General features: G+C 43.0%; 1 protein-coding gene across 3 annotated transcripts; it reads left to right on the forward strand.

The window, feature by feature from the left end:
• Nucleotides 1–151: 151 nt before the first annotated feature.
• Nucleotides 152–27,900, forward strand: TKFC (triokinase and FMN cyclase). Of its 3 annotated transcripts, none has more exons than XM_077321127.1 (17): nt 152–437; nt 4,456–4,645; nt 8,000–8,110; nt 8,190–8,371; nt 9,682–9,760; nt 11,647–11,736; nt 15,435–15,469; nt 15,543–15,627; nt 15,901–15,990; nt 16,799–16,915; nt 18,605–18,724; nt 20,068–20,205; nt 21,914–22,020; nt 23,294–23,397; nt 23,537–23,570; nt 24,427–24,516; nt 24,994–27,900. In XM_077321127.1, exons 1-17 carry the CDS (start codon nt 432–434, stop codon nt 25,153–25,155), a joined length of 1,740 nt encoding a protein of 579 aa, XP_077177242.1. In that variant the 5' UTR covers nt 152–431; the 3' UTR covers nt 25,156–27,900. The 3 variants fall into 3 exon arrangements, with proteins under 3 accessions (XP_077177242.1, XP_077177244.1, XP_077177243.1); XM_077321128.1 differs by lacking the exon at nt 152–437 and adding an exon at nt 5,517–5,619 and having other exon boundaries at nt 4,489–4,645; XM_077321129.1 differs by lacking the exon at nt 4,456–4,645.
• Nucleotides 27,901–27,952: the final 52 nt, after the last annotated feature.

Below are 27,952 nucleotides of genomic sequence, written 5' to 3' on the forward strand. Positions count from 1 at the left end.
GATGTGGCCGGCGCGCGAGTGTGATTGCGCCCCCTTCCGGGCAGGGGGACCGAGCTAGACGGGGCAGCGAGCGAGCGAGCGAGCGAGGCTCGCGCATGAGCAGAGCGGCATAGGCGAGTTCGTGTTCGTGAGGGGCGGCCTCCCCGACGGCGCTGCGGGACTCGCACTGGACTCTGAAGTCAACTGCCCGAGCTCGAGCCCGCCTCTTCGGCTTAGCCCCATGGCCCCTCCCGCCCCTCCGCGCCGGGGCGGGGCTGCTGCATGCTGAGCCGAGAGGACTTCAGTCTCCAGGGCGGAGTCCGCGGGGGGCTTCAGTCGCTCCCCAGCCCGGTCCCCGGAGGCACCCCCCCCCTCGCCCCAGCAGGCAGGCAGGCGCTTCCCCGCCGCCCCCCAAACCGCGCTGACAGGCCAGAGTCGCAGCTCCTGGCAGCATGGAGGTGAGCCCCAGAGCGGGAGGCGGCGTGAAACCCTCGGCTGCAACACCTAATATAGATTCAAATGGGTAGAATGATCCTGTGGCTGTATTTGGATGGGTGACACAGTTTACTAATTTAACAGGATTAATTTGTGCTTTATATTCCCGCTGTCATGATGGCCAGTTCATAGTCTGAGGAAGAGTGCTTGCACTCGAAAGCTCACGCCTTGAATAAATCTTTGTTGGTCTTAAATGTAGAGTTGAATTTAACTCTCTGCTCTCAGGACAAGATACTTGCCAGCCCAGCTTGTCACTTGCAGGAATGCGATGGGGCCAGCAACTAGTCTCTTTTAATTATTTTCACAACTGGGAAAGTGTCTGCCGTTAATTATTAACCTTGACATTTTTATTTCTCCAATGTTTTTGTGAACTACAACTGAGGTCAAAAGTACTGATTAGCTGCTTTAGCAAAGAATTATCATATGGCTTAATTGGATATTATGACAGTTTACTAATTTGCCACAATTTATTTTGCCTTATATCTCTACACTTATGATGGTTGTTCATTTAGTCTGAGGAAGAGTGCATGCACTCAAAAGCTCACAGCTTGAATAAATCTTTGTTGGTCTTAAAGGTGCTACTGGACTCTATTTTTGTTGTGCTACTTCAGAAGAAGAAGAAGAAGAAGAAGAGTTGGTTCTTATATGCCGCTTTTCCCTACCTGAAGGAGGCTCAAAGCGGCTTACAGTCGCCTTCCCATTCCCCTCCCCACAACAGACACCCTGTGGGGTGGGTGAGGCTGAGAGAGCCCTGATATCACTGCTCGGTCAGAACAGTTTTATCAGTGCCGTGGCGAGCCCAAGGTCACCCAGCTGGCTGCATGTGGGGGAGTGCAGAATCGAACCTGGCACGCCAGATTAGAAGTCCGCACTCCTAACCACTACACCAAACAGACCAACACTTGAATCTAACCTAACCCACTTGAATCTAACCTAACGTAGAGGTTAGCTTGGTGGAATGGTTGATCTTTTAAATGGTACATCATGATAGTTTAGTCTAGAATACTTGCATTTTCTGGACGTTTGACCCCGCTGTTTTTGACCCTTGTCCTCTTATGTAAACTGGCTGCATAGTGAGATTCGTTCATTACATGTGAAGAAATGAACCTTAGTCCAAAACAATTTATGGTGTTAGCTTCTAAGGTGCCATAATACCTCTGTTTATTTTTTGTTGCAACAGACAAATACAGCAACCACTTTGCTGTAGACAAATACAGCAACCACTTTAGCATTATTAATATGTAGTTAGAAATAGTTGATGTTGCTGGAATACAGCATTTTCCACCACAACCCCTTTTAACTAAGACTTTTGCTGAGTGTCTATATCTTCACTATACCCAGAGAGTTTTAACAAACACAGTTGGCAATTCAGGTAAATTCTGTAGCATCTTGCCAAAGTGTGGATTTTCATAGCAGGCATTGGGAGCAAACTCACCATATCAATGGCAGTGTAAATCCTCCCCATTCTCAGGGTTCTTGATGAAGGGTTTTTCCTGCCTTAAGTCTTCCTTCATAATGAGTAGTGCTTTAAAAAAAAAAAGCCTCAATATTTTTCCAAATCTCGTCAACATAGAAATTTATTGGTCTGATTTGGGAAACTGCATCAGAGTAGTAGATTCTATTGCATAAAACCTAAACACATACATAGTGTTGAAAGTGTAAAGCCATTTCTTCTAAAGTCATATTAATAGGAAATCAGTTAATTTCTTTTTGATTTCAAAAACTTGTCTTTCTTTCAAAAGAGGTTTAAAATGTTGAAAGAATACTGACTTTAATGCCCTTTTCTCTGCCTGCAAGACTCAAATTTTCTTGTTCATATTGTTACTGCGATCGTATTTTGAACATGTTTTGTAAATTGTATTTGTTGCTAACTGTTCTTCAGCTGGTGACTGTTTGAATCTTGTAACCTTACAGGAGTATGATTTCAGTGTATATATATTAGCAGATAGCAGCAGTCTGCATATTAACAATTCATCACTCAGGAACTAGCATAAATATTGGTTTCATTTATATCCACTTTCTTTCCCAGTGGGAACTCAAAATGGTTTAAAATCATTCTCTATTTTTTCCTCACAACAACACTGTGAAGTTGGCTAGCCTGAGAGCGGGTGAGTGGACAAAGTCACCAAACAAGCTTCCATGCCAGCTCCAAATCCAAATATGTCCCTCTAATCATAGTTGATGTGTTCTCATAACATGCACATGTTTCCAGAACATTAAAGCAAAGGCAGGAAATTGACAGTGGTGTTTCTTGGTTTGTGTATTAAGCAGTGCTATGGGGTTTGCATACGAGACTCTGCAACAGGGGTCCCTAACCTTTTTGAGGCTGTGGCCACCTTTGGAATTCTAACACAGGGTGATGGGTGCAACCACAAGGTGGCTGCCACAGGAGGTGGAGACATACACACACAGGAAGCCTTGAGTGCAGGGGAAAAGAGGAGTTATTTAAAATGTTGCCTGGGAAAGAGGAGTGAGAGGAAGTACAGTTAGTACAATGGTGGCAGATGCCACTGAAACCGTGTGGTTTTAATCTGCCCAGCCAATCAGCATCCCTGCTGGCCAAGAGCTGTGTATATGATGGAAGGACATAGCAAGGTTCATGTAGTGTTGTCCAAGACTTGGACTGCATGCACACATTTATGAGTCTGGCTCTCTGGAGGCCTTTACATGTTACTACAGTGCGTCACGTTCCAGAGGGTGGCCATGTTTGTCTAGTTAGATTAGTCTAGTTAGATTCGAGACCAACAAGAGCAATGGGGTATAAGCTTTCAAGAGTCAGGGCACCCTTCATCAGTTTGTCAAATGAGTGCTATGTTTCGAAACATTTAACTAGTTACATACGTGAACATATGGCCTAATGTGAACTAGATAGAAATCTAAAAAATGCAATAAAAACATTAGATATGAGTGTAACTGGTTGATAATATATGTGTGCCAATAATGCTTTTTTGTTACAGAGAAGTTAATTTTCATTTGTGCTGTAGCTTAGCGATCCCCAACCTGTGCGCTGCGGACCACATGTGGTCCGTCGACTAATTGGAGGTGGGCCGCGAGGATGCCTTCTTCCCCCCCCCCCGGCCCATTACTTCATCCCCCCCGGCCCTTTACAACACACTTCGGGTGTCATTTTGTCTCCCATCACTCCCAGATGGGACTATCTCATTGCAGAAAAATAAGCTCAGGGTTCCCATTGATTTGTCATTGTCATGAGTTAAAATGTCCATGAAAATAAAATGTTCCTTATGTTCATTGTTGTGGCCTGTCTGTATCTTATTTTGAAGGGATGTTTAAACATTACCATAGCGATCAGAGAGCGTTAAGACAGTGGTTGAGAGTAGAGGAGTAAACTACCCCCCCCCACACACACACACCGGGCCTCAGTAAAATTATCAAGCGTTGAGTGGTCCCCAGTGATAAAAAGGTTGGGGACCACTGCTGTAGCTGACAACTTTTGTCATTGTGGAGGAATAGCTTATCATGGATAATTAAATGGAATCTGATAACTTGCTGGTTATCCAGTCTTGATTGTTCTGCAACCATTCCCAGAGAACATTAGTGCTTCTATACTGATGAGGGGTTACAATTGTTAAGGCATTAAGGCAGTCACAACAAGAAGTTGTGCAAGTATCATGTCTATTTTAATAGCCACAAGGAACTGATGTGGAAGACAATGTTTATTTGAAACCTCTTGCCTAGCTTTTTACTCAATTAGGCCCTAATGGACAAACTGAACAATATTAAACATCAGTTTTAAAACTTGAATGTTCAAGTTCAAGAAATGGATGCCACTTGCAGATCATTTCTGTAATACCACTTTTTCAGATGTCACAACAGAAGCCTGAAGACACATTTGCTTATACATATTTGGTGTAGCATCCAAAACCACTTTGTAGATCAGCCAGTCATGTGCTTGGAATCCCTTCTATGTAGTAGGATGTGTATGTGCGTGCTCATAAACCTTGTTATGCTTTTCTGTTCTAGGGCTCAAAGAAGCTATTGAACACAGTTCTGAGTTGTGCAGATGATGCATTGGCTGGAATAGTGGCCTGTAATCCTGGCCTTCAGCTGCTTCAGGGGCACAGAGTGGCATTGCGTTCTGACCTGGAAAATGTGGAGGGCAAAGTGGCACTTATTTCAGGAGGTGGTTCTGGACATGAGCCTGCCCATGCAGGTTTGTTGGGCCCAGTTTATGGAATATTTGTATGTCTGAGCAGCATTGTGGGTAGATCCTGCCCCCGTCCCAGTAGAGTATGGCATTTCATGGACACAAATGAGGTTTGAATCCAGAACTGATCTGTTTCGCTGTTCCCTCTCCCCTTCAGGCCCTTATGACCTCTGCAGACCAGATTTCTAGTGTTTCAGATCCAGTTGTTCAGCATACAAGTACCTGATCCCAGTATAAAGACAAATGACCATTTACATAAATACAGAGTTAAAAGTATAAATTGTCTCTATATGCAAGAGCCAGTACCAAACAAGTTTTGGCACTAGGCCTTCCTAAGGTGTATAATTCAACCTGAGCATTCGGTTAAATTAACAATTAACATATATAACTAATCATATACAGAATGAACCTGAAATGAAGGGAAAAAAGAGAAAGAATAATCTAAGTCTTTTAAGAAACAATATTAAAGTTTTTAAAAAATAATACGTGGCCTTTGAAGAAAAGGGAGTCCTGTTGGATAATCTGGTGCCAAAAAATCGATTTGCTGTTTGTCTGAGGCACTTGGTGGCTTTTTGGATAGAGGTATGCAAGTAGACTGATAAAGTTTTCCTCTCCCAGGTGCTGCTGATTACCTCTGCATTATTTGTTGTCCCCCCTTTCTGTTGGTAAATTCAGGGGCATAGACTACTATGGTGCAGATTCTTTTCTAGTTGTACCTGAGCACTCCATGGGAGCTTTGAACATTTCAAATTGAATGTAGGAAGGTAAATATTGTACCATTTAGAGAGGTTTTTTTAGTTGGCTAGATACTTTTTAAAAAACAATTAGGAGGCTTTAATTTGCAGTTACTTAGTCACATGTTTTATGTATATTTTAGATCAATGGGCAAAGGAAATATTTTACATCTTGATGAATTGCCCATGTTGGATCACAAGAATATTTGACACCACTTATTCTACAAGTGAACTTCTCAGTGTAAGGTATCTATCCCAATTCCATGTATTTAAAAATTGTATTAATTTCTTAAAAGACATATAGATAATTATTTATTTTCTCTTTCCCCCCTTCATTTCAAGTCCATTCTATATATTATTAGTTTTATGTATTCCTTTGTTAGATTAACTGAGTGCTCAGTTGAATTATATCACTGTGGGAGGACTAGTACTGAAACATGTTTGGTATTGGTTCTTGCATATGGAGAACATGGACTAGGTACTTATATGCTGAATCTTAGAATTACTGTTTTTAAATTATATTTTAGCACTTCTGAATGTATTAAATTATATATCATATATATTTTGTACATTTGTACTATGTGCATAGTTATTTTTACTTTTTCTGTTCCAATCTTTTTGGTTACCTGCAGCATTGTGTTTTTCTCTCCTTGTTCGGTTGTACTCAGATACAACTATCCACAGGGACAAACATTCTTGCAAAGCTGGGAATGCTGCAATGTGAAGTGAGGTGAAAAGACCTATTGCTTCTTCATTCACTAGAGGCAAAGTCCATTGCACTCATGGAAACAGTGGGCACTAGGATGCACATCTGCACTGTGACCTTCCTGGGGGCTGGCTACATGGCAGAAGCTCCTGCCCACCCTATGACTCTTGAAACCCTGCCACCAAACCTCAAGGAACATTCCTGGCCCAATGGTCACCGACCTCCAGATGTGGCTTGGAAATCTGGAATTGCATGTGCCAGAGTGACGAGTGGGTGGGCACTGCCCTTGTCTGGCCACCACTGAAGAACAGGCCTACAGGCCATCAGGGACAGGAGCACCTAGCTGCTAGGAGTAGTAGTAAAAAGAACAGTTTCTAACAGGACTGTGACTTGCCCAATGTCACCCAGCATGTGAAGGATCAGGGAATTAAATCCAGCATGCCACATTAGAAACTGCTGCTCTTAACCACTCCACGAAGCTGTACAAATGCCCATTGTCTTAAAGAGATGTAGCTAGAGCACAGGCAGAAGGAGCTGTTAAGGAGGATGGTGTGTTTTTTGACTTGCTCATTGACTGTTACGGGATTCTTTTCCTTTAAATTTGGACCTTCTTTCCAATAGCTTCTCAGAGCAATCTAAGGAGTGAGACACTCAGGTATTTCCACAATGAATGGAAAGATGATTGTGTGGTTAATAAGGTTTGCAATTTGAGAAGAGAGGAATGTTTTTGTCTTCTGTGTTCTCTCTCTCTCTCTCTCTCTCTCTCTCTCTGTAGAATTCAATGGGACAGACTCTCCATTTGATAGAATGGAGAGATGGGGGCACCCTCTTTTGGAACCCCTGGACTTGGACTCTGTGTCCCAGTCATTCTGAAATTTGGAGGGGGGTCAGGGAAGAGCCTCCCAAAACTACTCTGAAAGTTTGGAGGCTGTAACTGGACCCCCCACCCCGGCCCCGGGAAAGACGGGAACACCAAAGCCGAATCAGTCCGGATTGGGCCCCTGGTGCACAAACCTACAAGGAAAAATCCACAGGTGTGGGGCCCCATGCATCCTCCTCACCTGTGATGGCTTGGGGTTTTTAAGGCAGCATGTCAACAAATGGTGCTCACTTCAGTGCTTGGTGGCTCCCCTTCTTGTCTGAAGGGGCCTTCTCATTCACTGGGTCCTGGCCAAGCCCTCTCATGTTCCCCACTGGCATGGTAACTGCAACCATCTCATCTCTCACTTGGCTATAAAGGTGTTTCTTGCACTGTTGGCAATATAGCAGCGAACAATAATAATTCATCTTATTGTTCACCAGAACCTACTACTTCCTTATTTTTCCATTTGTTACCGACATAACAAAAAAAAAAAAAAAACCCTCTTCTTGTTATTTTAAACTCCCTTGGCAACCATGAGCTTACTCTGGGCCCTAACTTTTAAAACCTTCACGCTACATTTCTTGGCTATTTTTAAAAATTGCTCCGTAGTGATTTCCTCCTTTTTCCATTTCAAATATATGTTCCTTTTAAATTTTAGCTCATTTAGGAATTCTTTAGTCATCCATTTTGGCTTCTTTTGCCATCTTCTATTCCTTCACTTAATTGCAATTGTTTGATATTATACCTTCAGTATCTCATTTTTAAGAAATTCCTATGCATCATTCACTCTCTTATCTTATTTTATTATTTATTTATTTGTTTGTTTGTTTGTTTGTTTGTTTATTTATTTATTTAGATTTCTATACTGCCCATTTCTTTGCAGCTCTGGGCGGTTTACACAGAACATTATAACTTGCATAAAACTGGACTCAGACTTTGTTCTGGTTGACTAAAGAAATACTTCCTTTTGTCTGTCTGAATAATCTTGAGCTGTAATGAAACTGGAGGATAAGCAATATGTGAGATGCTAATGCAGCCCTGTTTTTTTCCTTCCTCAGGATACATTGGGAAGGGGATGCTTACAGGAGTGGTAGCTGGCTCAGTGTTCACTTCTCCTGCAGTGGGTAGCATTTTGGCAGCGATCCGAACTGTGAGACAAGTTGGAGCAGGTACAGCAGTACTTCTGCTATGTGGCTATATCTACTGAATGAAGATACAATAGAATTCAGTTCCTTTACTCTTCTTTAGTTGGGACGCTGCTAATAGTGAAGAATTACACTGGAGATCGTCTGAATTTTGGACTGGCATTGGAGCAGGCGCAGGCAGAGGGGGCTGTTGTGCAGATGGTGGTGATTGGTGATGACTCTGCTTTTGCAACACAGAAGAAGGCTGGCAGGAGAGGGCTGTGTGGCACAGTGCTCATACATAAGGTAGGAGGCATGCATTGCAAACTTAAGGGTTATTTTGATGCTGACCCAGGGCTCCAGCACAAAACAGTTCTTCCAAAACAAAGTACTCTCAGTTCTCATGTGCTACATAAAGGCATAGTTCAGTTCCAAAGACTCCAGACATCTGATAGTGTTCTGGGGCAAATTAGGTATACCCTTATCCTAGAATATTATCTGTACTATAAATAAAGGTGGAGAGGCATGGTGGGAGGAATTGGGACTTATCACCTATCTGATCGGGCCCTTGGAGAGTCACTCACCCAAGAGCACCAATCACACAGAGGATGGCCCGCCCCTAATTGCCTCCACCTCCCTGATTGGCTCTGGGGGAGGGCACTTGCATACCGGAGGACCAATCAGGTAGTGGACACACCATCCCCAACTATCTCCCCCTCTGCCTTCCAGTCACACGAAGAGATGGCACAGGTAAGGTGATCCCAGCTCGAGCTTCCCTGTTACAGCCTTCCCAGGCCTCAATGGGGCAGCCCGGGTGGGTTGGTGGGTGGGGAGGGAGTCAAGGAACGCATGCTCGAACTCACCCCCATGCCCTGGCGAGGCCTCAGTGGGCCTGCTTGGAGGGAGCGCCTGCCAAAGCTCATCCCTGCACCGACCAGCCTTGCCACTGCCTGGCAAGGCCTCAGTGGGGCTGCCCAGTTGGGGGGGGGGAGCTGAGGAGTGCCCATCTGAACTCGCCCTCGCTTGGAACAGCCTCACCACAGCCTGGTAAGTCCTTGATGGAGGTGGGGAGTGCCTGCCCGAGCTCGCCCCCACCCCGACCAGGCTCTCCGCGGCTGGCAAGGCCTCGGCAGGGCTACTCAGGTGGGTGGTTGGGCATTGATGAAACGCGCCCACCAGAGACTGTCTCCGCCCCAGCCAGCCTTTCTGTGCCCTTGCGAGGCCTTGGCAGGGCTGCGGTGGGGGGGGGGGGAGCTAGAGCCCATTGTGCTTTTTTGTACAATGGGCTTTTTTGCTTGTTGGCGTGCAACTGGCAAATTTTGTCTGATCTTGGAAGCTAAGCAGGGTCAGCCCTAGTTAGTACCTGGATGGGAAACCTCCAAGAAAGACTGCAGAGGAAGGTATTGGCAAAACCACACCTGCTTTTTACTTATCTTGAAAGCCCCTTGTTGAAATGGTCACATCAGCTGCAACTTGACAGCACTTTACACACACACGTACACAATGAGCCTCCGGGGGGGGGGGATATAAATATAATAATAATAATGATGATGATGATGAGTGGTGATCAGTTATAATGCGATGAAATTCAATGCAGTGCTTTTCTTTATGTTTAGGTGGCTGGGGCTCTGGCTGAGGAAGGTGTTGGTATGAATGAAATTGTTCGCAAAGTTACTGCTGTTGCAGTAGCAATGGGTGAGTGGTTCGAGTAACTTGGTCTTAGTCCTAAATTACTTGACCTTCAACTCACACTACAGTTTTCCACTTGAAGGTCAAGTAGTTTAGGTGCATCAGCTGTGGATTTTATCTTGAATGCTAAGGCCCTTTTTGTAGAGAATTTGAGTAAGGATTTAAAATTGGGAATCCCTGTCAGGAACCCTGACCTGTATAGCCCAGGCTACTATGATTTTGGAAGCTATATGGGGTCTGCCCTAGCTAGTATTTGAATGGGAGACCTCCAAGGAATACCAGGGCCATATGATGTAGGGGCAGGCAATGGCAAACCACCTCTGTGAGTCTCTTGCTTTGAAACCTCTTCAGGGTCATAATAAGTTAGCTGTGACATGATGGCACTTTCCACTACCACCACCACCCTGTTCGGCCCTGACTTGGTTGTCCCAGGCTAGTCCAGTTTCATCATATCTCATAACAGATCCCACCAAGGAATTCCACAGACACTTGTGCAGAGGAAGGCACTGGCAAACCACCACTGTTAGTCTCTTGCCTTGAAAACTCTATGGGATCGCCATAAATTGTCTGCGATTTGAGGGAACTTGGTGGGCTGGGGACTCAGCAGGGGCAGGGGAGGATTATTGCAAGAGGTCTGTGAATCCATCCAGCTTGTGCAGGTTTCCAGCTTCTCCCACCTGTGCTTTCCTTGGGGCTTGCCTCCATGGAGGCTAACCCCCCCCCCCATTCCATGTTGGGCCATCTGCCAGGTGGCTTCCTTCAGTACAACCTTGCTTCCCTAACTGGATTTGCTGACTCCGAGCCACTTATTCACATAAGCAACACTGAGCCATCCTCAGCGAGAGGATCCGAAGCATGCAGCAGTCTAGCTCACTCCTCATGAGAGACTTGAGTGGGGTGTATTGGCTCCCATTGCCCACTCCCTCCCATCTATGGTGGCAGCTCATTTGGCATTCAAGCCACTTAGTACAGTAACTCCTGAAAAGGGGTACTTTTGGGCAGCTAAACCAGTAACTCCAAACTGTACAAACATATGAAGTGTTCCTATACTATATCAAGTCATTTGTCTGTACTGTCTTTCACCCAAACTTCTGGTCTCTGAAAGCTGCAGACTGACACTAACCATCTCACTGAATATATCTTATTATAAGCAAACATGCCTTCTGTAAATCAAATAAATCATGTCTTGCACATATATAAATATTTTCAGGTGTGCGTAGATACTGTTGTGATGAATAAAATGCACATTCATTTGAAAGTATTTCTAAATAGTAGCTTTTTGTCATTACGTATTTTCTTTAACAATAAAGACTATTCGTACAACTACTAGCATGAAGTTTTTAACGCTAAAATGGGTCCTCTTATTTTAAATGGTTGAAAACCACTGGCTTATATTGTGTTGTGCAGTGTGTTTTTTATTTTCAAACCAGTACCAAATTGTGGTGGTATGTTTAGAGCACTTTGCTGTAGCCTAGAGCAGCCTCTCTCAACTTCTTTACTGTTCAGAAATGGCCGAAATCTTCTTCAGACTTCAAGAAACCCCAGAAGTGGCGCAATCCTACAGAATAATGGTTGGGAAGGATAGCTGTGTCCTACCTGGGGCCTCCTCCCCTTCCCACCCCTTCCAGAACCATCTTTGGCCATTTTGGGAGGGGGTGGGTGGAGCAGCATTACCATATATGGTCACGTCACCCGATACATGTTTAACAAATAAAAATATATATTAAAAATGATTTAACTCTTACCCGTTTGGGAAACCCTTCCAGAGTCATCAAGAAACCCTGGGGTTTGCCTGGCCTTAGATTATGACAAAGTTTTTTGTTTGATTTTCTGTTTCAAGACAAAAAAAACAAACTGTAGCATGGAGTTTTTGCTCCCTTTATTTGCAATAGGTACCCTGGGAGTGAGTCTCTCCCCATGCAGTGTCCCTGGATCCAGACCTACTTTCCAGCTTGCTGAAGATGAATTTGAACTAGGCTTGGGTGAGGATGCATCTTCTGCTGTTCTCCCTCTGTTTTCTTGGCATAGCTTCATTAGTATTCACTTTATGGCTGGGAAAGTGTATGTGCATGTGGTTTGTCAATTATTCTTAGTTGGCTGACATCTGTAGAGGCAGTGATTTGGATATGTTATTGTGGTGTATGGTGAATAGTCAGCAAGCAAAAAAAGATACTTCCAGAGTAGACTCATTACAAGGAAGGGACTCATAAGGACTCACAGGGGCATCTCATATTCCCTTCCTGCACGATTTCTAATTTAGTTTCCTGGTAGCTCTCATACCTTCTCCCCACTTACTATTTCTGTCTCTTCTTCCGTCCCACCAGCTAACCTACCCTTGTCTTCCCCCAACTTCAGTTTTCATTCCATCCCCTTGGCAGACTGTGCTGAGGAGAACTATGACTCAGTTGCACAGTGGTGGTGCTCAGCCATGCTCAGTTATGCAGTGCTGGCTGCCAGGCTACACCCGGATGCATAATGGAAGGGCACTTCTTTTTCACTTGTATTCTCTCACCCATTATTTCCTTTCTTCTTACTCCTGGCAGCACCCCCCCCCCCCCAGCTATATTTACTTATCTACTTCATTCATATTGCTCTGTTCTCCACAATGGGGGACCAAAGTAACTTACATCTTTCCCCTGTGAGCTAAACTTGTCTGAGAGTATGCGATTGGCTGAGGGTCACGCTGTGACCCTGGCAGGTTGGTGATTTAAACCTGGGTTTCAGATATCCAAGTCTGAAATCACTGCACCACAATGACCATTTCCGCATTAGGGGACATACCTTGTTTTAGCCTTGCTTTCATTTTCCTTTGGATGTTGCAAGTAGTCTCTAGCCTTTCTGCATTTGGTCTTTCTTCCCCTGGTTTCCCAGGCTGAAATTAATGACATGCTTTCCACACTGAGTCCAATGGAGGCAGCCTCCCATTATGTCTTGCTCCCTTCTTTTCAAAAAAATGTGTTTTTTTGCAAAATGGTGCTTGCACCTTTGTTTTCGTTGTGCCCCTTAGTTTCACCATTCTGTGCCCTTGATCACCTTCCCCCCAAAAGTGTCCCAAATGTAATACTTAAAAAAAACCTGAGTTATAACACTGCTGTGCAATGCTGCAAGACTGCTTTTTTTAAAACTTAGAAACTGCATTGTAACTCAATCACCCCTTTAAAAAGAAAAAAAGGCAGATTTTTCAGAATGGAGGGAGGATGGCGACGAGGAAAGGGGAGCTTCCAAACAACTCAAAATGGCAGACACAGGGAAAAACCTGTTTACATACATTTCCATATTTGGCAGTCTTGAATTAGACCTTGTTAGACCCCACTTTAAAAAATGAAAACTGGTTTTCTGGGAATTCCTTTGCAATTGAGGTCTTTGCCCAAAGAGGCAAATTTCAGTGTGGAAATGGATGGAAAACTCGACCCCTTAAAAATGGAAATCCAAACAATATCCCTAGTGTGGAGACAGTCACTGTGTTAATAGCAAGCAGCCAATCCTAAATGAGTTATGCAAATGAGGTGGTAGCAAGTTGTCTAGTGATTACTACCAGGCCTAGCCCTGATGAGTCTTTTAAAACCAAAAATTTCCTGGAAAGGGCCCTGCACCCTCCCCCTGTCCTTTATTGGCAGAAACCAAGGCAGAAACAATGCCGCTGTTCTTATCTAATAGCAGCAACGGAGGGCATTCATTTTTTTTAAGCTAGAGGTGCTGCTTCTATTATTTGGGGAGGGCAAAGGGCAACCTCTAATTTTTTTCAGTTATTTTTGCTTCTATTTTTTCGGGGGACTCCCATATGTGGAGAGGGGAGGTGTCTCTAGAATTTTCTGAAAACCTGGGGCATTTTTCAGGTTTGTAGAAAGATCTTTTCTGTTCATAAGTCCAACTTCTAAATGTAAGTATCTACAGATTTGGCCAGGTGGAGAATTAGACATATGTTGAGGATTGTACAGAGAAGGGATCTTGTGTCACAGACTCTTTTGTGGTCCAGGCAGGCATTTTGACTTTTTATCTATTATGTACATTTGCACTGTCATGAACAAATAGTTAAGAAAGACTATCTTTATTTAATATATGTTAGTATACTAGAATTGTTAGGTGCATAGTCGTGTCCGACCCATCGCGACCCCATGGACAATGATCCTCCTGGCCTTCCTGCCCTCTACCATTACCTGGAGTCCATTTAAGTTTGCACCTACTGCTTCAGTGATTCCATCCAGCCACCTCATTCTCTGTCGTCCCCTTCTTCTTTTGCCCTCAATCGCTCCCAGCATTAGGCTCTTCTCCAGGGAGTCCTTTCATCTTCAGGCCTTCTAAGGAGCAGTCAGGGCTGATCTCCTCTAGGACTGACCGGTTTGTTCGCCTTGCAGTCCAAGGGACTCGCAAGAGTCTTCTCCAGCACCAGAGTTCAAAAGTCTCAATTCTTTGACGCTCAGCCTTCATTATGGTCCAACTTTCGCAGCCATACATTGCAACTGGGAATACCATAGCCTTGACTAAACGCACTTTTGTTGGCAGGGTGATGTCTCTACTTTTTAGGATGCTGTCTAGATTTGCCATAGCTTTCCTCCCCAGGAGCAAGCGTCTTTTAATTTCTTTGCTGCAGTCCCCATCTGCCCAGGATCTTGGAGCCCAGGAAAATAAAATCTGTCACTATCTCCATTTCTTCCCCATCTATTTGCCAGGAATTGAGAGGGCCAGATGCCATGATCTTCGTTTTCTTGATGTTGAGTTTCAAGCCAACTTTTGCACTCTCCTCCTTCACCCGCATCAACAGGCTCTTTAGTTCCTCTTCACTTTCTGCCATTAGAGTGGTATCATCTGCATATCTGAGGTTGTTGATATTTCTCCCTGCAATCTTGATCCCAATTTGTGACTCCTCTAATCCCGCCTTTCTCATGATGTGCTCCGCATACAAGTTAAATAGGCAAGGCGACAGTATACAGCCTTGCCGAACTCCTTTCTCAATTTTGAACCAATTAGTGATTCTATGTTCAGTTCTCACTGTTGCTTCTTGACCTGCATATAAGAGGTCAAGAGACAAATAAGATGCTCTGGTATTCCCATCTCTTTAAGAACTTGCCACAATTTGTTGTGCTCCACACAATCAAAGGCTTTAGCATAGTCAATGAAGCAGAAGTAAATGTTTTTCTGGAACTCTCTGGCTTTCTCCATGATCCAGCGTATGTTGGCAATTTGATCTCTAGTTCCTTTGCCTCTTCGAAATCCTGCCTGTACTTCTAGAAGTTCTCGGTCCACATACTGCTGGAGCCTAGCTTGTAGGATCTTGAGCATAACTTTGCTAGTATGAGAAATGAGTCCAATGGTGCGGTAGTTTGAACATTCTTTGGTATTGTCCATCTTTGGGATTGGAATGTAAACTGACCTTTTCCAGTCCTGTGGCCATTGTTGAGTTTTCCAAATTTGCTGGCATATTGAGTGTAGCACTTTTATTGGAAAGCCAAAAACCAATACTAGGATTAACCTATATTATAATCCAAAGACAATCGGGATTTCATTATTTACAGTGCAGTCCTGTGTAGAGTTACATCATTCTGAGCCCATTGAAATCAGTGGACTTTGAACAGGGTAACTCTACACAGGATTACACTGTTACTCTCCTTAAACTAAGCTTATTTTTCGTTAGACGTCAGGCATAACAGGTTCCACAGCTGAAGCGTTGTTCTTTTTGCAGGAATCCATGGTGAGGCAGGTGTGCGCAGGATGAAAGTAAGTTGGCTGTCCCTTCTTGCAAGACCAGCAGTTCGCAACTGTTCGTTTATATATTTCCTCTCCTTCACAGATTATGCCAGCCAAGAAAGTAGTTAAAGTAATGCTAGATCATATGACTGATCCCTCCAATGCCTCACATGTGCCACTCAAGCCTGGTGAGTAATGTATCTTGGAGCTGAGCTACACATCCAAATTCTCTCTCTCTTTCAATCCATCTGTCAAGAGTTTTCCATATCTATCCTATATCATATCTGAACCCCTGACCACAACACTCATACAGAACTTTGATTCCAGTCCTAGCAGTAACTTGAGTTATGGGAATTCACCAGGAGGATAGCAGGGTTTTTTTTTTGTTGTTGTTGTTTACTCCTGGTGTGGAAAAGCAGCTGGGGAGAAACTTTCAATTATGACCACTTTCTGGTTTTTAGGTACTTCTGTAGTCTTGATGGTGAACAACTTGGGAGGCCTGTCGTATTTAGAATTGGGCATAGTGGCTGGGTCAGCTGTGCAGTGTCTTGGTAAGTTACTGTCCTGAGACTTAAGGTTAAGAGAGGTTAAAGATGAGACTGAAAGATGGGGATTTGGCTTACTGAAAACAAAAAAATAAAGTTCAACAACTCAAAGCAATTTTAATAACACTGAGCAAAATATGTAAATCAGTACTGGGGAAAAGAATGCAAATCTCTTAGAATTTAAAAGGGCGTTTGTGTGTGTGTTGTTTCATCTTGTACAAGGCTCATGCCAAAAGGTTGGTGTTAATGCCTAAAAAAGTTGAATATTTTTGATTCAATTGATAAGGTGATTATTTGATCTAAAAGCCTGTCACATTTCATTTATTGTTCTGATTGGCATCCAGATTTCTGTAACTGGGAGGGACCAAAATATTATCTATCCTCACACTGGTAGATGATGGAAACAGAGGGAATTACGAACAGTTAATGACATAGTCACATCGGTAGAAACCTCTCCTGTCCCAGAGCTCCTAAGGGGTACTGTCATTTTAAAGTTATCTCCCTTGCTGCAGTGTATATGGACTACAAATTACCACTTTTTTCTCTTTAAGTGATCTTCTTAATTTAACAGTTATGTTTGCATTAAGATCTAGTGTATAATGGTGTTTCCATTACTTACTCATTCCTTAGAATTTGAAAACTAGTATATACTGCTTCATGCACAATCATTGCTCTGTCATTTGTTCCCAGTTTTCAGACTCTTGCTGTTTCCTTGTTCAAAGCCACATTAGCATGACTGGTCCCCCCTCCCTCATATACTCTAGTCCCTCACCCAGAAGAGTGCCTCTCAGTTCTCCTTGCTTAATTATTGCAGAGAATAGGGGCATTCACATTGCCCGGGCTTTCGTTGGCTCCTTCATGACTGCACTGGAGATGGCTGGTGTCTCACTTACTCTTCTGCTTGTGGATGATGAGCTCTTGAACCTTATTGGTGAGTCCTTTAGATATTTGTTTTCCTTCCAGCCTTGCAAATTGAAGGATGTTGTGCTTTATTGATGAGGAAGCTAGAGCAAGAACTTTGCATCTCCTGGAAGATCTCCACAAATTGGGTGAGTGGACAGCAATGTGGAAAATGTTCAGTGGCGGTAAGTGTAAAGGTGATGCACATGGAACAAAACATTTCAACATCAAGTACATGTTAATGGGGTCTGAACTTGCTGAGACTGAGAGGAAGAGACACCTTAATAACTCAGTCAAAATATCAACCCAGTGTGCCTCCACAGTTAAAAAGGTAAATTTTGTTCTGAGAACTATTAGGAAAGGGATTGAAAATAAAACAGACAGTATTATAACGCCCTTGTAAAGATTGTGTGCAGTACCACTCACTATATATCAAAAAGGACATTGTGGACGTGAAAAAGTACAGAAGAGGGCAGTCAAGATAATTATGGATTTTAGGATATGAGGATAGTCTGAAGAGTCTGGGACATTTCAGTTTAGAAAAGAGACAACTGAATTGAGCTGCAAGTGGAGCCAGCCCAAGATCAGCCTGAGAGCTCCCAACCAGGTCTGTGCTGCAGGAGAAGAGGGCAATATTATTTTAAAAATCAGTATGTTTTAAAATTGGCTTTTTTCCTTTCTTTTTTATTTCTTGATTTTTTTATACCGTCCTCCTTTGCTGCTCAGGGCGCTTTACAGCATTCATGAATACTCTGGAACAATGCACAGGGAATTAAGAAATTGAACTCAGCGATAACAACTTTATAGTCATTTATATCTGTTAACCATATAACCACCTACTGGACCCAAAGAAAATGCAGGGTTTCAAAAAATCCTAGATCTGAATACCATTCCAGTATTGGAATGTGGGTTTTTTGAAAAAATATACCCAAATTGAAAAATACCAATTTTTTAAACACACTCCTAACTGGTAGTGAACAGCAGGCAAATGGGTTCAAAAGCCTCTCTAGCAATCTTTTCATGCTAAAATATTTTCTCAGGTCTCCTTACCATTTGGAAATTTCTGGAATTGAAGTTAAACCCAATAATTGGACATTACTAGCCTAAGACTACATCTGTTCCACTTCATATTTCTTGTAAGGCCTTGGAGGAGGAGCGTGTCTCATAGCTTAAGTGCCCCTCAGTGCTTAACACCCACTCAGGGCGGCTATTCCGCCCTGGGTGTCTCCTCCTCCAACCGACTTGCCTGTTTGTCCAATGGCCAGCCAATCACTTTCCATCCCCCACCACTGATCACCCCCTCCTCCTTCCACTTCCCTCAGAGGCTGCAGATCCCTGCCGTGTGATAGCTGCCCCTGCTGGTGAGTTCCCTGTCCAGGGGCCTCCAGCCTGCAGCCTTTCCAGGTCCTGGGAGGAGGGAGATGCCATCCACAGAGATCTTCCACCCCATCCCCTATCTAGCACCCATTGTATTCCTGAATGCAACGGGCTTGGCCCCTGGTCTAAATAATATAAGCCCTTTCTTCTTGGCCCACTTCTTCAACTCTGTTCATATATGGGTTATGGAGTTGCCTGCTTAGCCAGTCACTTTCTGGATGGATGGTGCTGTTTCTAACGCAGATTTTCACCAGCCCATTTATTTGTTGCTGTTTTTGTGGATGCGAGCGAGTTGTGTATCATGAAATGGCCTACAGCTGAAGTTCTATGTTCCAATTCCTAGATTCAGAAACGACAGCTGTGGCCTGGTCACAACATGCCAGAGTGTCAGTAACACGCAAGCGAAAAGAGAGGATGGCACCCGAGGCATACCCTGAGGAAGAGAAGTTTGTTCCAACAGGAGGTAAAGCATTTGCAACCACTTTTGTTGTACCTCTCCTGAATCACTTTGCCCTGTGGGACTGAATGTGGTCTTGTGATTTTCGTTGTCTTTGGATGGAAGGCAGGTGTAATGTCTAGAGAGAAGGGCAACACTGAGAGGGCAGTTGTGACCTGGGCTTGATCACACTTAGATTATCTACCCTATTCTAGCCACCTATTTTTCCTCTGTTTCCACATGATATTGTCCTCCAGTCACTTGCAAGATGAGCACTGCCTAATTCTCCCCCCCCCCCAAAAAAAAGGTCACTTGTTTTTAAGTTGCAAACTTCTGAATTATTTCTTGTTATGATGATGTTGGGTCAATGTTTTCTATCAACTGGAAGGGAAAATGCAGCTGATTCCTGAATGCAAAGAATTCCCCCTCTGGTCAGTTTTAGAAAATGAGCCCAGCCACTGCCCCCTCCAGCAGCACAATAGAAAGCTTTTTTTATTGAGGAGGAGGCTTGCTCAGTGTCATAGCACTGTTCTTCAGTAATGACAATACAAACTATAATGAATTCTACATTGCTGGTTCTGGTAGACACATGTAGACTGAACTACTGCAGGAAATGGCGAGCAAGAGGAGAGGGTGGGTCAGTGCTCAACAGACTTTCGCGCATTTCCCCCTTCCTATCCCTGGATACTGGCTGTTTGCTCATCCCTGGGACGTGCAGTAGAGCAGCGGTCCGCAAGCTTCCGCTTGCCGCGGACCACTGCGGAGTAGTGGGCGGAGAGGGCGGCCCGGGGGCCCGCGCACGCGCGGCAGCCCCAGCGCAAACGCGCATGCAATTAGCTTGCAGCTCGGCAAGCGTCTCTTCCCTCCCCTCCCGAAGTGAGAAGCTTGTCGGGGCCGCAAGCTAATCGGCCGCTTTGGCGGCTGATTTGCTCGCAGCCTGGCGAGCTTATCGCTTCGGGGGGGGGGAGGGAAGAAGGAGTCGCGGCCCGGTGCCAGGCTGCGGCCCGCGGGTTGGGGACCACTGCAGTAGAGGGTGGTAAATCCACTATCCTGGATGTACCACATCGCAGTTTAAAAATGGCCGCATTGCAAAACAGCCTTCTGAATGTTGTCAATGTCATCTGGAGGGGGCTCAATAAGCCGACAATGCTAGGGGGCTGTGATGCAAAAAATTCCTAGTGCAGAAATTGTACATGGGTTTCAAACTACTTTTCAACAAAGCAAATTGTCTGAGTGGAGTTTATGGTCTTATATACAAAAAACTGTATAGAAGAAATACAGAGCAAAACCAGTAGTTAGCTCCATGAGGCAACACATATGATGTGGGAAATTTCACTACCTAAAAGCAGATCTTTTACAATTTCCTTCAGTGCCAGCCTCCCCACAGATGAGACTAGTTCTAGAGACAGTATGTAGTACTCTGCTGAACATACAGGACAAACTCAATGAACTGGATCGCGCTGCAGGGGATGGAGACTGTGGCAGCACACATGCCCGTGCAGCCAAAGGTTAGTGCTCTTCCATTAATGGCTCTAGAATTCCTTATGCAAAAATTAAAATTCTTCATCTTTTTTATTGCTTGAAGAGTCTTAGAATATATACAGGACATTTTGGCTCTTAAAACCTTCATCCGTTTGATAAATTATTTCATTCTAGAAACAAAAATAATAACAAGTTCAAGAAGTATATTTTCAAAGAGATGTATATAATGCTTTTAGAAACCCAAAGGAATATAAAAAATTATATAGCATTGGCTAACTCACCACCTCATACCTCAAAAACAAATATAATTAAATCACTGGTGTCACAGAAACTGTTATATACAGTTTTCTGTAAAAACAATATAGAATGATTTTAAGCACTCTAGTACAGTACACAACAAAACAAAAGTGTAACAAACATTTCAAAATTAATTCTCACCACTGTGACAATGAACTTCACAGCTGGGCTACGAGATCAGTTGTCAATGGTTTGACAAGCCCAAAACATAGTTAAGGATTGCTGTACTGATAGAGCACACCTGATCATCATTAATGGAAAGAAAATGTCTGTGGTTAATTCACAGTTAGTACCTAAATGAATGCAGCTAGAGTGCTGTCAAAATCTAAGCCGTCAAGATCAAAATGACCAGTTTGACAATGATCGTTTTTTGGTAGAATAATCAATAGCCAACAAATGGAGCACAGACTTGTGCCGTGACAAGCAATATATATGAAAATACACAGTAATATAAGGACTGTAATAAAACCAAGTAGAAAATCATGTGTTTCAACAATTATAAGAATATTTAACATAGGAAAAAATGTTTAATTATAGTATCACTGCATCACTATTTAATTAAGATACCTAATTAAAGTCTTAGAGCAACCTTTACATCACTGTGTTTTGGAACAATGCCAACGATATTTCTGTCTGGCCATTAAACTCGTATGCCAATGCTGCTGTATTTGTAGTATGCAAGTCTTGGAGAATTTGTCTCATTACATACTTCCGCTTTATGCACAACCTAAGGCCACATTCCTTGCTGAGATATTATCTGGTCTGGTTTCCTATGCCATTACTGAGAAGATAATCAGAATCAGATAAGAAAGATTATGTAACATAAAATGTCATTATATGCCCTAGCAGCAAGGAAAATAAGAGACAAGTTTGTCAGTACAACAGAAAATACTTAATTTTTTGTATGCTGCTTTTAATGTTTTATGGTTTTATATAGTAAACTATTCTATTTTAAGGTGACTTTTATCATGTATGCCATGTACATTTGTTGTTATTTATGGTCGTATACAAATAAATTTATTACCTCATAGTATTAAGACACAAAATTGTCAAGATCAGGTGATCTATTTTATAGCTGTCCAGTTTGACAGCTGTCAAGTACACATCATATAAAAGCAAGTACACTCTAATCTTGTTGTTAATTAAACACATAACAAAAACTTGGCCCATATAATAAAAGTAATATAAATATGGAGCACAACAGCAGTTCAAACAGAGTACAAGGTGCAAGGCAGACATGAATTTGAAGGGACCTGGAAATGTGTTTGGCTTTCATAACAGATTTATCAGAATTGCTTTGTAAAACAGGCTCTATCCATCCCTTTGAAAGCTTGTACCTTTTCTTAAGACACATGCTGATGAAAACAGAATTTGTAAGCATTAGTGAGTTACAGCTTAAACGCAGTCATTTCTAACCAGCAAGTGTTATTTCCCCAGCAATCCAGGAGTGGCTGAATGTTAAACCTCCACCAGAGCATCCCTCTCAACTACTCTCTGCCCTGGCAAAGTTGCTGCAAGAGAAGATGGGTGGCTCCTCAGGAGCGGTGAGTGCTCAAAAGGGGGGATTGCCCTTTGGTGACTTTTCATTGGGAAGAAGGCCGGTGCTGTTGCTAGGTTTAAGTTGAGAGAAGTAAGAAGCTGGGAAGAGACAGTGAATGAGCCTTTTTATTGCTGGTAGATTTTTACCATTTCAGAAGTATGTGTGTAAACCTGTGTATAATACCTGTACCTGTGATAATAAAAGCTAAAAAAACTGGCTCTTTTCAATTTAAGTTAAGCCATTTGAATAGCAATATACACTTGTAAATGGAGGAATAGTGAACATGCTAGTTGAGGCCAAAACTGAACCAATGTTCAGCATCTTGAGCTCTGTGGAGAAAGGGTGCAGTATCACTGTAATAGGGAAAATTACTATATTTATGCAAAAGGAAGATTAAGATCTCTTTAAAATGTTTTTCATAAAACAAATTCAAAAAATATTCATTGTAACTTATTTATATGTGACTGTAAGATTGCCCACTCTTTTTTATGGGGGGAGGAGACTCTAGTTTTGCATTTACTGTAAATTTCATTATTATAATAATACTAGTATCAAAGCCCATTTTAAAAATGGGCGTTGAAAGGGGCGGCAGGCAGGAGGGCATGAGAGGGTGGTCGCAGCTCCCTTTGGGCCGCAAAGCGGGCTAAAGGGCTAAAGGGAGTGGAAAGCCCCCCCTGCCAGCGGCAACAGGGCATTGTGGCCTGCAGGGAGGCTGCAAATTCTCCCCCTCCAGCTCCCTCCCAGCAGGAGCATACCTGCAGGCCGCAAAGCCCTGTTACTGCTCTCTCCTTGTGGGCGACAATGGTTCTAGAAGCCACAAGGCTTCTAGCAGACAAGGAGGGAGGGTGGGAGCTGGAGGGGAGGGTCAATCAGGGTGGACCTGGATGGACAGGGCCCTGGACAGTCTCTTCCCAGGAGGCTGTTTCCCAAATATATAAGGGAGCGAAATAGTGTTAAGGATGATATCTTCTGTAGAAAGATAATTTATTTTGGATAGCTAAATTTATAGAAGTACACTTAAAGAAACATTTTTGAAAACTTTGTCCATGAAGTTTTACAATTATTCCTGGTTTATAGGATTAGATTTATTCAATTTCCATCCCAGTGTATCTGTAAAATCAAAGCAGCTTGAACCTCCTTTATTCTGTTATTTTATGATGTTTGAACAATTGTGCCATGAAAATTGGTGTGATTGAAAACTTAATCTGCTGTACTTTTTGCTTAGACCAGTGTAGCGTTTTGTGTCAAAGATGGAATTGCTTCATGATTTTTTACAGCTCTACGGGCTGTTTTTGACAGCAGCTGCTCAACCCCTACGATTGAACAGTGACCTGTCATCTTGGTCTGTGGCCATGGATGCTGGTATTGAAGCCATCAAGCGGTAAGTGTTGCTGCTGTGATTGTAGCACAGTGCTTGTAACATGCAGTACTTCTGCCTTTGTTGCCTCGGAGAAACTGCAAGGGACAGAGGGGCTCTGCTTATACATACAGGACCTATAAGGTCTGTTTTTCTCTGATAGATATGGTGGAGCTGCACCTGGAGACAGAACCATGGTGAGTAATATTCTCTGGAGCTGTTGCTTGGGGCTTTTCTCCTGCAAATATGATCTCACCTTGAGGCAAAAGAGACTACAGTCTTAGCTTTTTGTATTCATGTTTTGCATACTTTGTTTTCGTTACCTTGGAACACTCATCTTACAGCCCTAAACAACTACATAACCCATTTAGTTGCTACTAATAATGCATCAAGTTTTCACTGTTTCTCTAGACTTTCTCATACATGAGTATGGAGTTCAATATTACAATAGTTTCTGGATGCATTGAAGTGGCTCATATATGGTGACAGACTGATGCAAATTATTATCATCATCATACCACATAAAAAGCTTACCATCCTGCTGGTGACATGCCCAACCTCTGATTTGCCCTCACTGGGGGACATCCCCCCAGTAGGGTGATGGCAATCCCCTACTGAGGGCTAATCAGAGGCTCTTCCCCACCTCCCTGCTCTTCCACCTCTATGTTGCTTCCCGGCACTTGACACGAGGAGGAAGAGCAGCCAGGTGAAGTGAGCCCAGAAGCTGGCCATCCACTGTGCTCCAACACAGCTGCCCTGTGCTCCACACTGTCCTGGCTGCTGGGAGGGCCCAGGGAAGTGAGCCATGAATACAAGATCATATGCTGCATCACTTATTTGTAGCAAAAATATCCTTTTTTACCGCTTGTTGCCTGCACTGTAAATCAAGCCCTATTTCTGCATCAATCTAAGCCAAAGGTAACAGCTAAGAACAACTGATATTTGTCTCATAAGTAACAGTAAAAATTGGGAGGTGTTGAACTGGGAGAGACAAGATGGCGCATTACTCGTCCTAGTGGAGCTGCTTCTATTTAATTCTTGTCTTTCGGCTAGCTGGATTCACTCTGTGCTGCTGCTGAAGAGCTCAGGGCTCTGAAGAATCCTGGGGCTAATCTGATGCAGGTTCTGGCCAAAGCTGTACAGGTGAGTTTCTTACCTTGCATGCAACCCAGCTTTTCAAGGGAACAAGAAGTGGGCCTGTAAACAGATTTTCTCTGGATGGATATGTGTGAGTACTCATTGCCTGTACTTCTGTTGGCATATTGTCAAGTTAACTTAAGTCTTCATACTGGGTCTCCGAGTTAAGAATACAACCAGTAATCCAAACCCTGTTGAGGTTTTGCTGAGGCAGTCTGAAAACTCCCCAAGCACTTAACCATTACACCTAATCCTTCAGTGGTTTATGTGCAGAGCTGGGGCCAAAGGACACAACAACAGGATTGAGGATGCCTAAAACTGAATGCAGGCTCAGTTACAGACTGGAAAGCATCATGCTCTTGGCATTGTCTTCCTATATGTGCCTACACTGTGGGTACCTAGGATAGTCTCCATACTTGCACTCTCTTCAGTTGCTGGAGGTTACACACATATTCTAAATTAATTTCTCGATCTCTTCTGCAGAAGGCTGAATATGCTGCTGAATCTACCAGGAATATGGAAGCAGCTGCAGGGAGGGCCAGTTACATCAGCTCAGCTCAACTAGACCAGCCGGACCCTGGTGCTGTTGCAACTGCAGCCATTCTTCAGGCAGTGTTGGCAGGACTGCAAGCTGATCCAAAGTGACTTGGCATAATTTCCCCTTGCCTCAGACAATGGTTCACCAATGTTGGCAAGAAATTGCAGGTCTACTCTCCCCTGTATGAGGTTCTGCACTTGAATCAAAGAATCCTCAGAGCGGCAGGGTGCTGCTCCTGCTTTTTCCTACTTGCCTGAGAGCATTCTTACAGTGAATATTTTTTATTTCTGTGATCTCATAAAAATGGATGGGATTCTTCTCTAGCTTGGGACCAATATTTGAGTTTTTAAATAAAACACCTTACCTTCCAGAGGTGCTTGCAGAGTATTGTAGAAAAGAGTCTTGCATCCTGAGCTGTAGCATCACTCTTCCTGCACTGATATACTTACCCATCATTGTTGAGGATTGTCACTCTTCTTACAGTTGTTTGTTTTTTGCTTCCCCAAAATATTGTGCTACAGTTGTGCCTCTCTGGGAGTTTCCCCCAGCTTTTCTCCCATCTTTTTCAAACGTGTTTTGTTCCAAGGTTTTGGGAAAGATTGCAGAAAAGTCTGTATGTGCCTGCTATGGGGGGGGGGGGTAAAATGTTGTTTTTTCAAGCCTGCACACCAGCCATTTCCCCTCTCTGCCACCAGAAGCTTTTATCTTTGAAAAGAAAATCAGCACTAGAACATCATTATATCTGAATATTGCTGTAACAACAAGTTCTTTCCTGATTAGAATATCACATTGGAATACCATTGTAACAATAAGTGTGGGAAGTTTTCTGAATTCTCAGCTTTCATGAAAATAGAAGTTTCCATCCCCTTTCCTTGTGGAGATAGAAGGGAAAAGGCATATCTTGGCCAGGGAAGGGGCAGGATAGTTTAATGAAAGCTGAGAATTCACAGAACGTGGTAAACCTATTGTTACAGTTGAGGGGGTTGGGGGCAGGGAAACCTAGCCTAGAGGAGGGGGTTGGGGGCAGGGAAACCTGCCATGTGGAGGCTCTGGTGTGCTTTATCTGTATCTATACCAACACGGAAACCACAGAATCTTGTGTGGAAGACACCAGCCATTATACAAATTCAGGCTCATAACTTTAATTTGGGACTATTCGGGAAAAGTAGGGGAGTTAGTTTGGAAGCCAAGAGGAAAAATATTTCTTTTGCCCCACCCCACCCCTAATACTATTAAGTTAAAGGTACTGATTCTTAAAAATATCATCATTAGACCTAATATGTTAGTGACCAAGACTAAAGCCAATATTTTGAGGCAGGTGATATCAGAAGAAAGGGATCAGTTTTCACAGCTCTAGAATAGGAATCTTTAGGTGTTTGCTCCTAGGTCACCCTGTAAGCCATCATTTTTGTAACTACAACTGACTATATCAGCAGCAGATTTTCATTGGATCCTCAGCACATTGTACTGGTTACAAAAATGGTGCCTGGCAGGGTGACCTTGAATAACAAGCATGTATATTAGGTGCTGGGGTAGAAGGCATAAAGGGCCTTAGAATTGTTTTGGTTCCCATTCAACTTAATCATTGGCCATTTTGTTAATGCTTGTTCACCTAGCTGAAGGTCAGCATCTGAACTGCTGTGACACTGTGGGAACAAATGTCTCTGAAGGAATTATTCTTTCTGTTCCTAGGACTGGGTGTTCATTTATCCAATAATTTTGGCAATTTCTAACTTTTTTTTTTTTGCAAGAACTACTATTGTAGTGTAATAAAGCTATTATTTGGAAAGAAATTAGAAACAGAAAATCACACAAAGGAGTTGTTTTCTCCTTGTTCAAGTGCCTTCAATTTGACACCAATTCATGGCAACTATCCACCGGGCATTTCAGACAAGAAACACCAGAGAAAGCTTGCCATTGCCTACATAGCTTCATGACACTTTTTTTAAAAAGCAGAAGCCAGCCTGTATGTCACAACATACAGCCAAATATTTAATTGAACTTGTATCTCAATACCTCATCTGTTATTTAGAAAGTTTCATGCAAATATGATTAAAATCTATGCAGGAACTTTTCTGTCTGGTTTAATTCCTTAGGTAGTAGTGGAAAAAAACAATTCTACATTAACACAGTTGCTGCTTACTTAAACTCTTATGTGAAAGCCCATGATTCACTCACAGGACTGAAGACTTTAGGGGGGCTTCACACCCCCAGCCAATATACAGGTAAAACATACAGGACACAGATGATGGATTGGATTTCTATTACCGGAAAACTGCTGGCAGAAAAACAGAAGTTTTCAGCATCTTTAATTTCTTTTAGAAACCGCTATGGAAAGGGGAAACTTATTCTGACAAGGAGGAGAAAAGACATGTCACCTAAGTGGGTAGGCAGTCTTGCTAGTTTCAGTCTGCTGGTTTGTATGGAAATGTGTGCGGTGGTTTCTGCTTCACAAAAATGAGCATGGTAGATAAGGCAAGGTAACCTCCTCCTGTACTGTTGAAATAACATTTTTCCCAAGAAAGTTCTGGCCAACTGGAAGAAAACTACTGAAATACTTAAAACGTGCCCAGGAACAACGGAGGATCCAAAAATACACTTCACTATCCTTGGGAAATAAATGTTTGTAAAGAAATAAATACACACACAACCTTATCTGTCAGGATCCAAGAAAGCCCTCACACAATAACGTTGTACATTCCTGAATCAAGTCTGGTTCACAAAATTTTAATTGCTAATAAAATGTACTGCAGGGGAAACAGGAACTTCCACTCCAGCTATCCCAATTTTAGCAGTGCTTTCCTATTACAACCCAATGTAAATAAATAGTGAATTAAAAGTATTTTAAGAAACATGTTGAAGTGCCTCTTCCTGACAGTGCTTATTTAAAAAGCTAATTATGTC

The sequence above is a fragment of the Paroedura picta genome, chromosome 2 (assembly GCF_049243985.1).
Source record: "Paroedura picta isolate Pp20150507F chromosome 2, Ppicta_v3.0, whole genome shotgun sequence".
NCBI classification, from domain to species: Eukaryota; Metazoa; Chordata; class Lepidosauria; order Squamata; family Gekkonidae; genus Paroedura; species Paroedura picta.

Coding starts and splice junctions, on each gene's coding strand:
- TKFC (XM_077321127.1), top strand. Junction 11,737..15,434: donor TGAATTTGAACTAGGCTTGG/GTGAGGATGCAT, acceptor TTCTTTTTGCAG/GAATCCATGGTGAGGCAGGT. Junction 24,517..24,993: donor TTCTGGCCAAAGCTGTACAG/GTGAGTTTCTTA, acceptor TCTCTTCTGCAG/AAGGCTGAATATGCTGCTGA.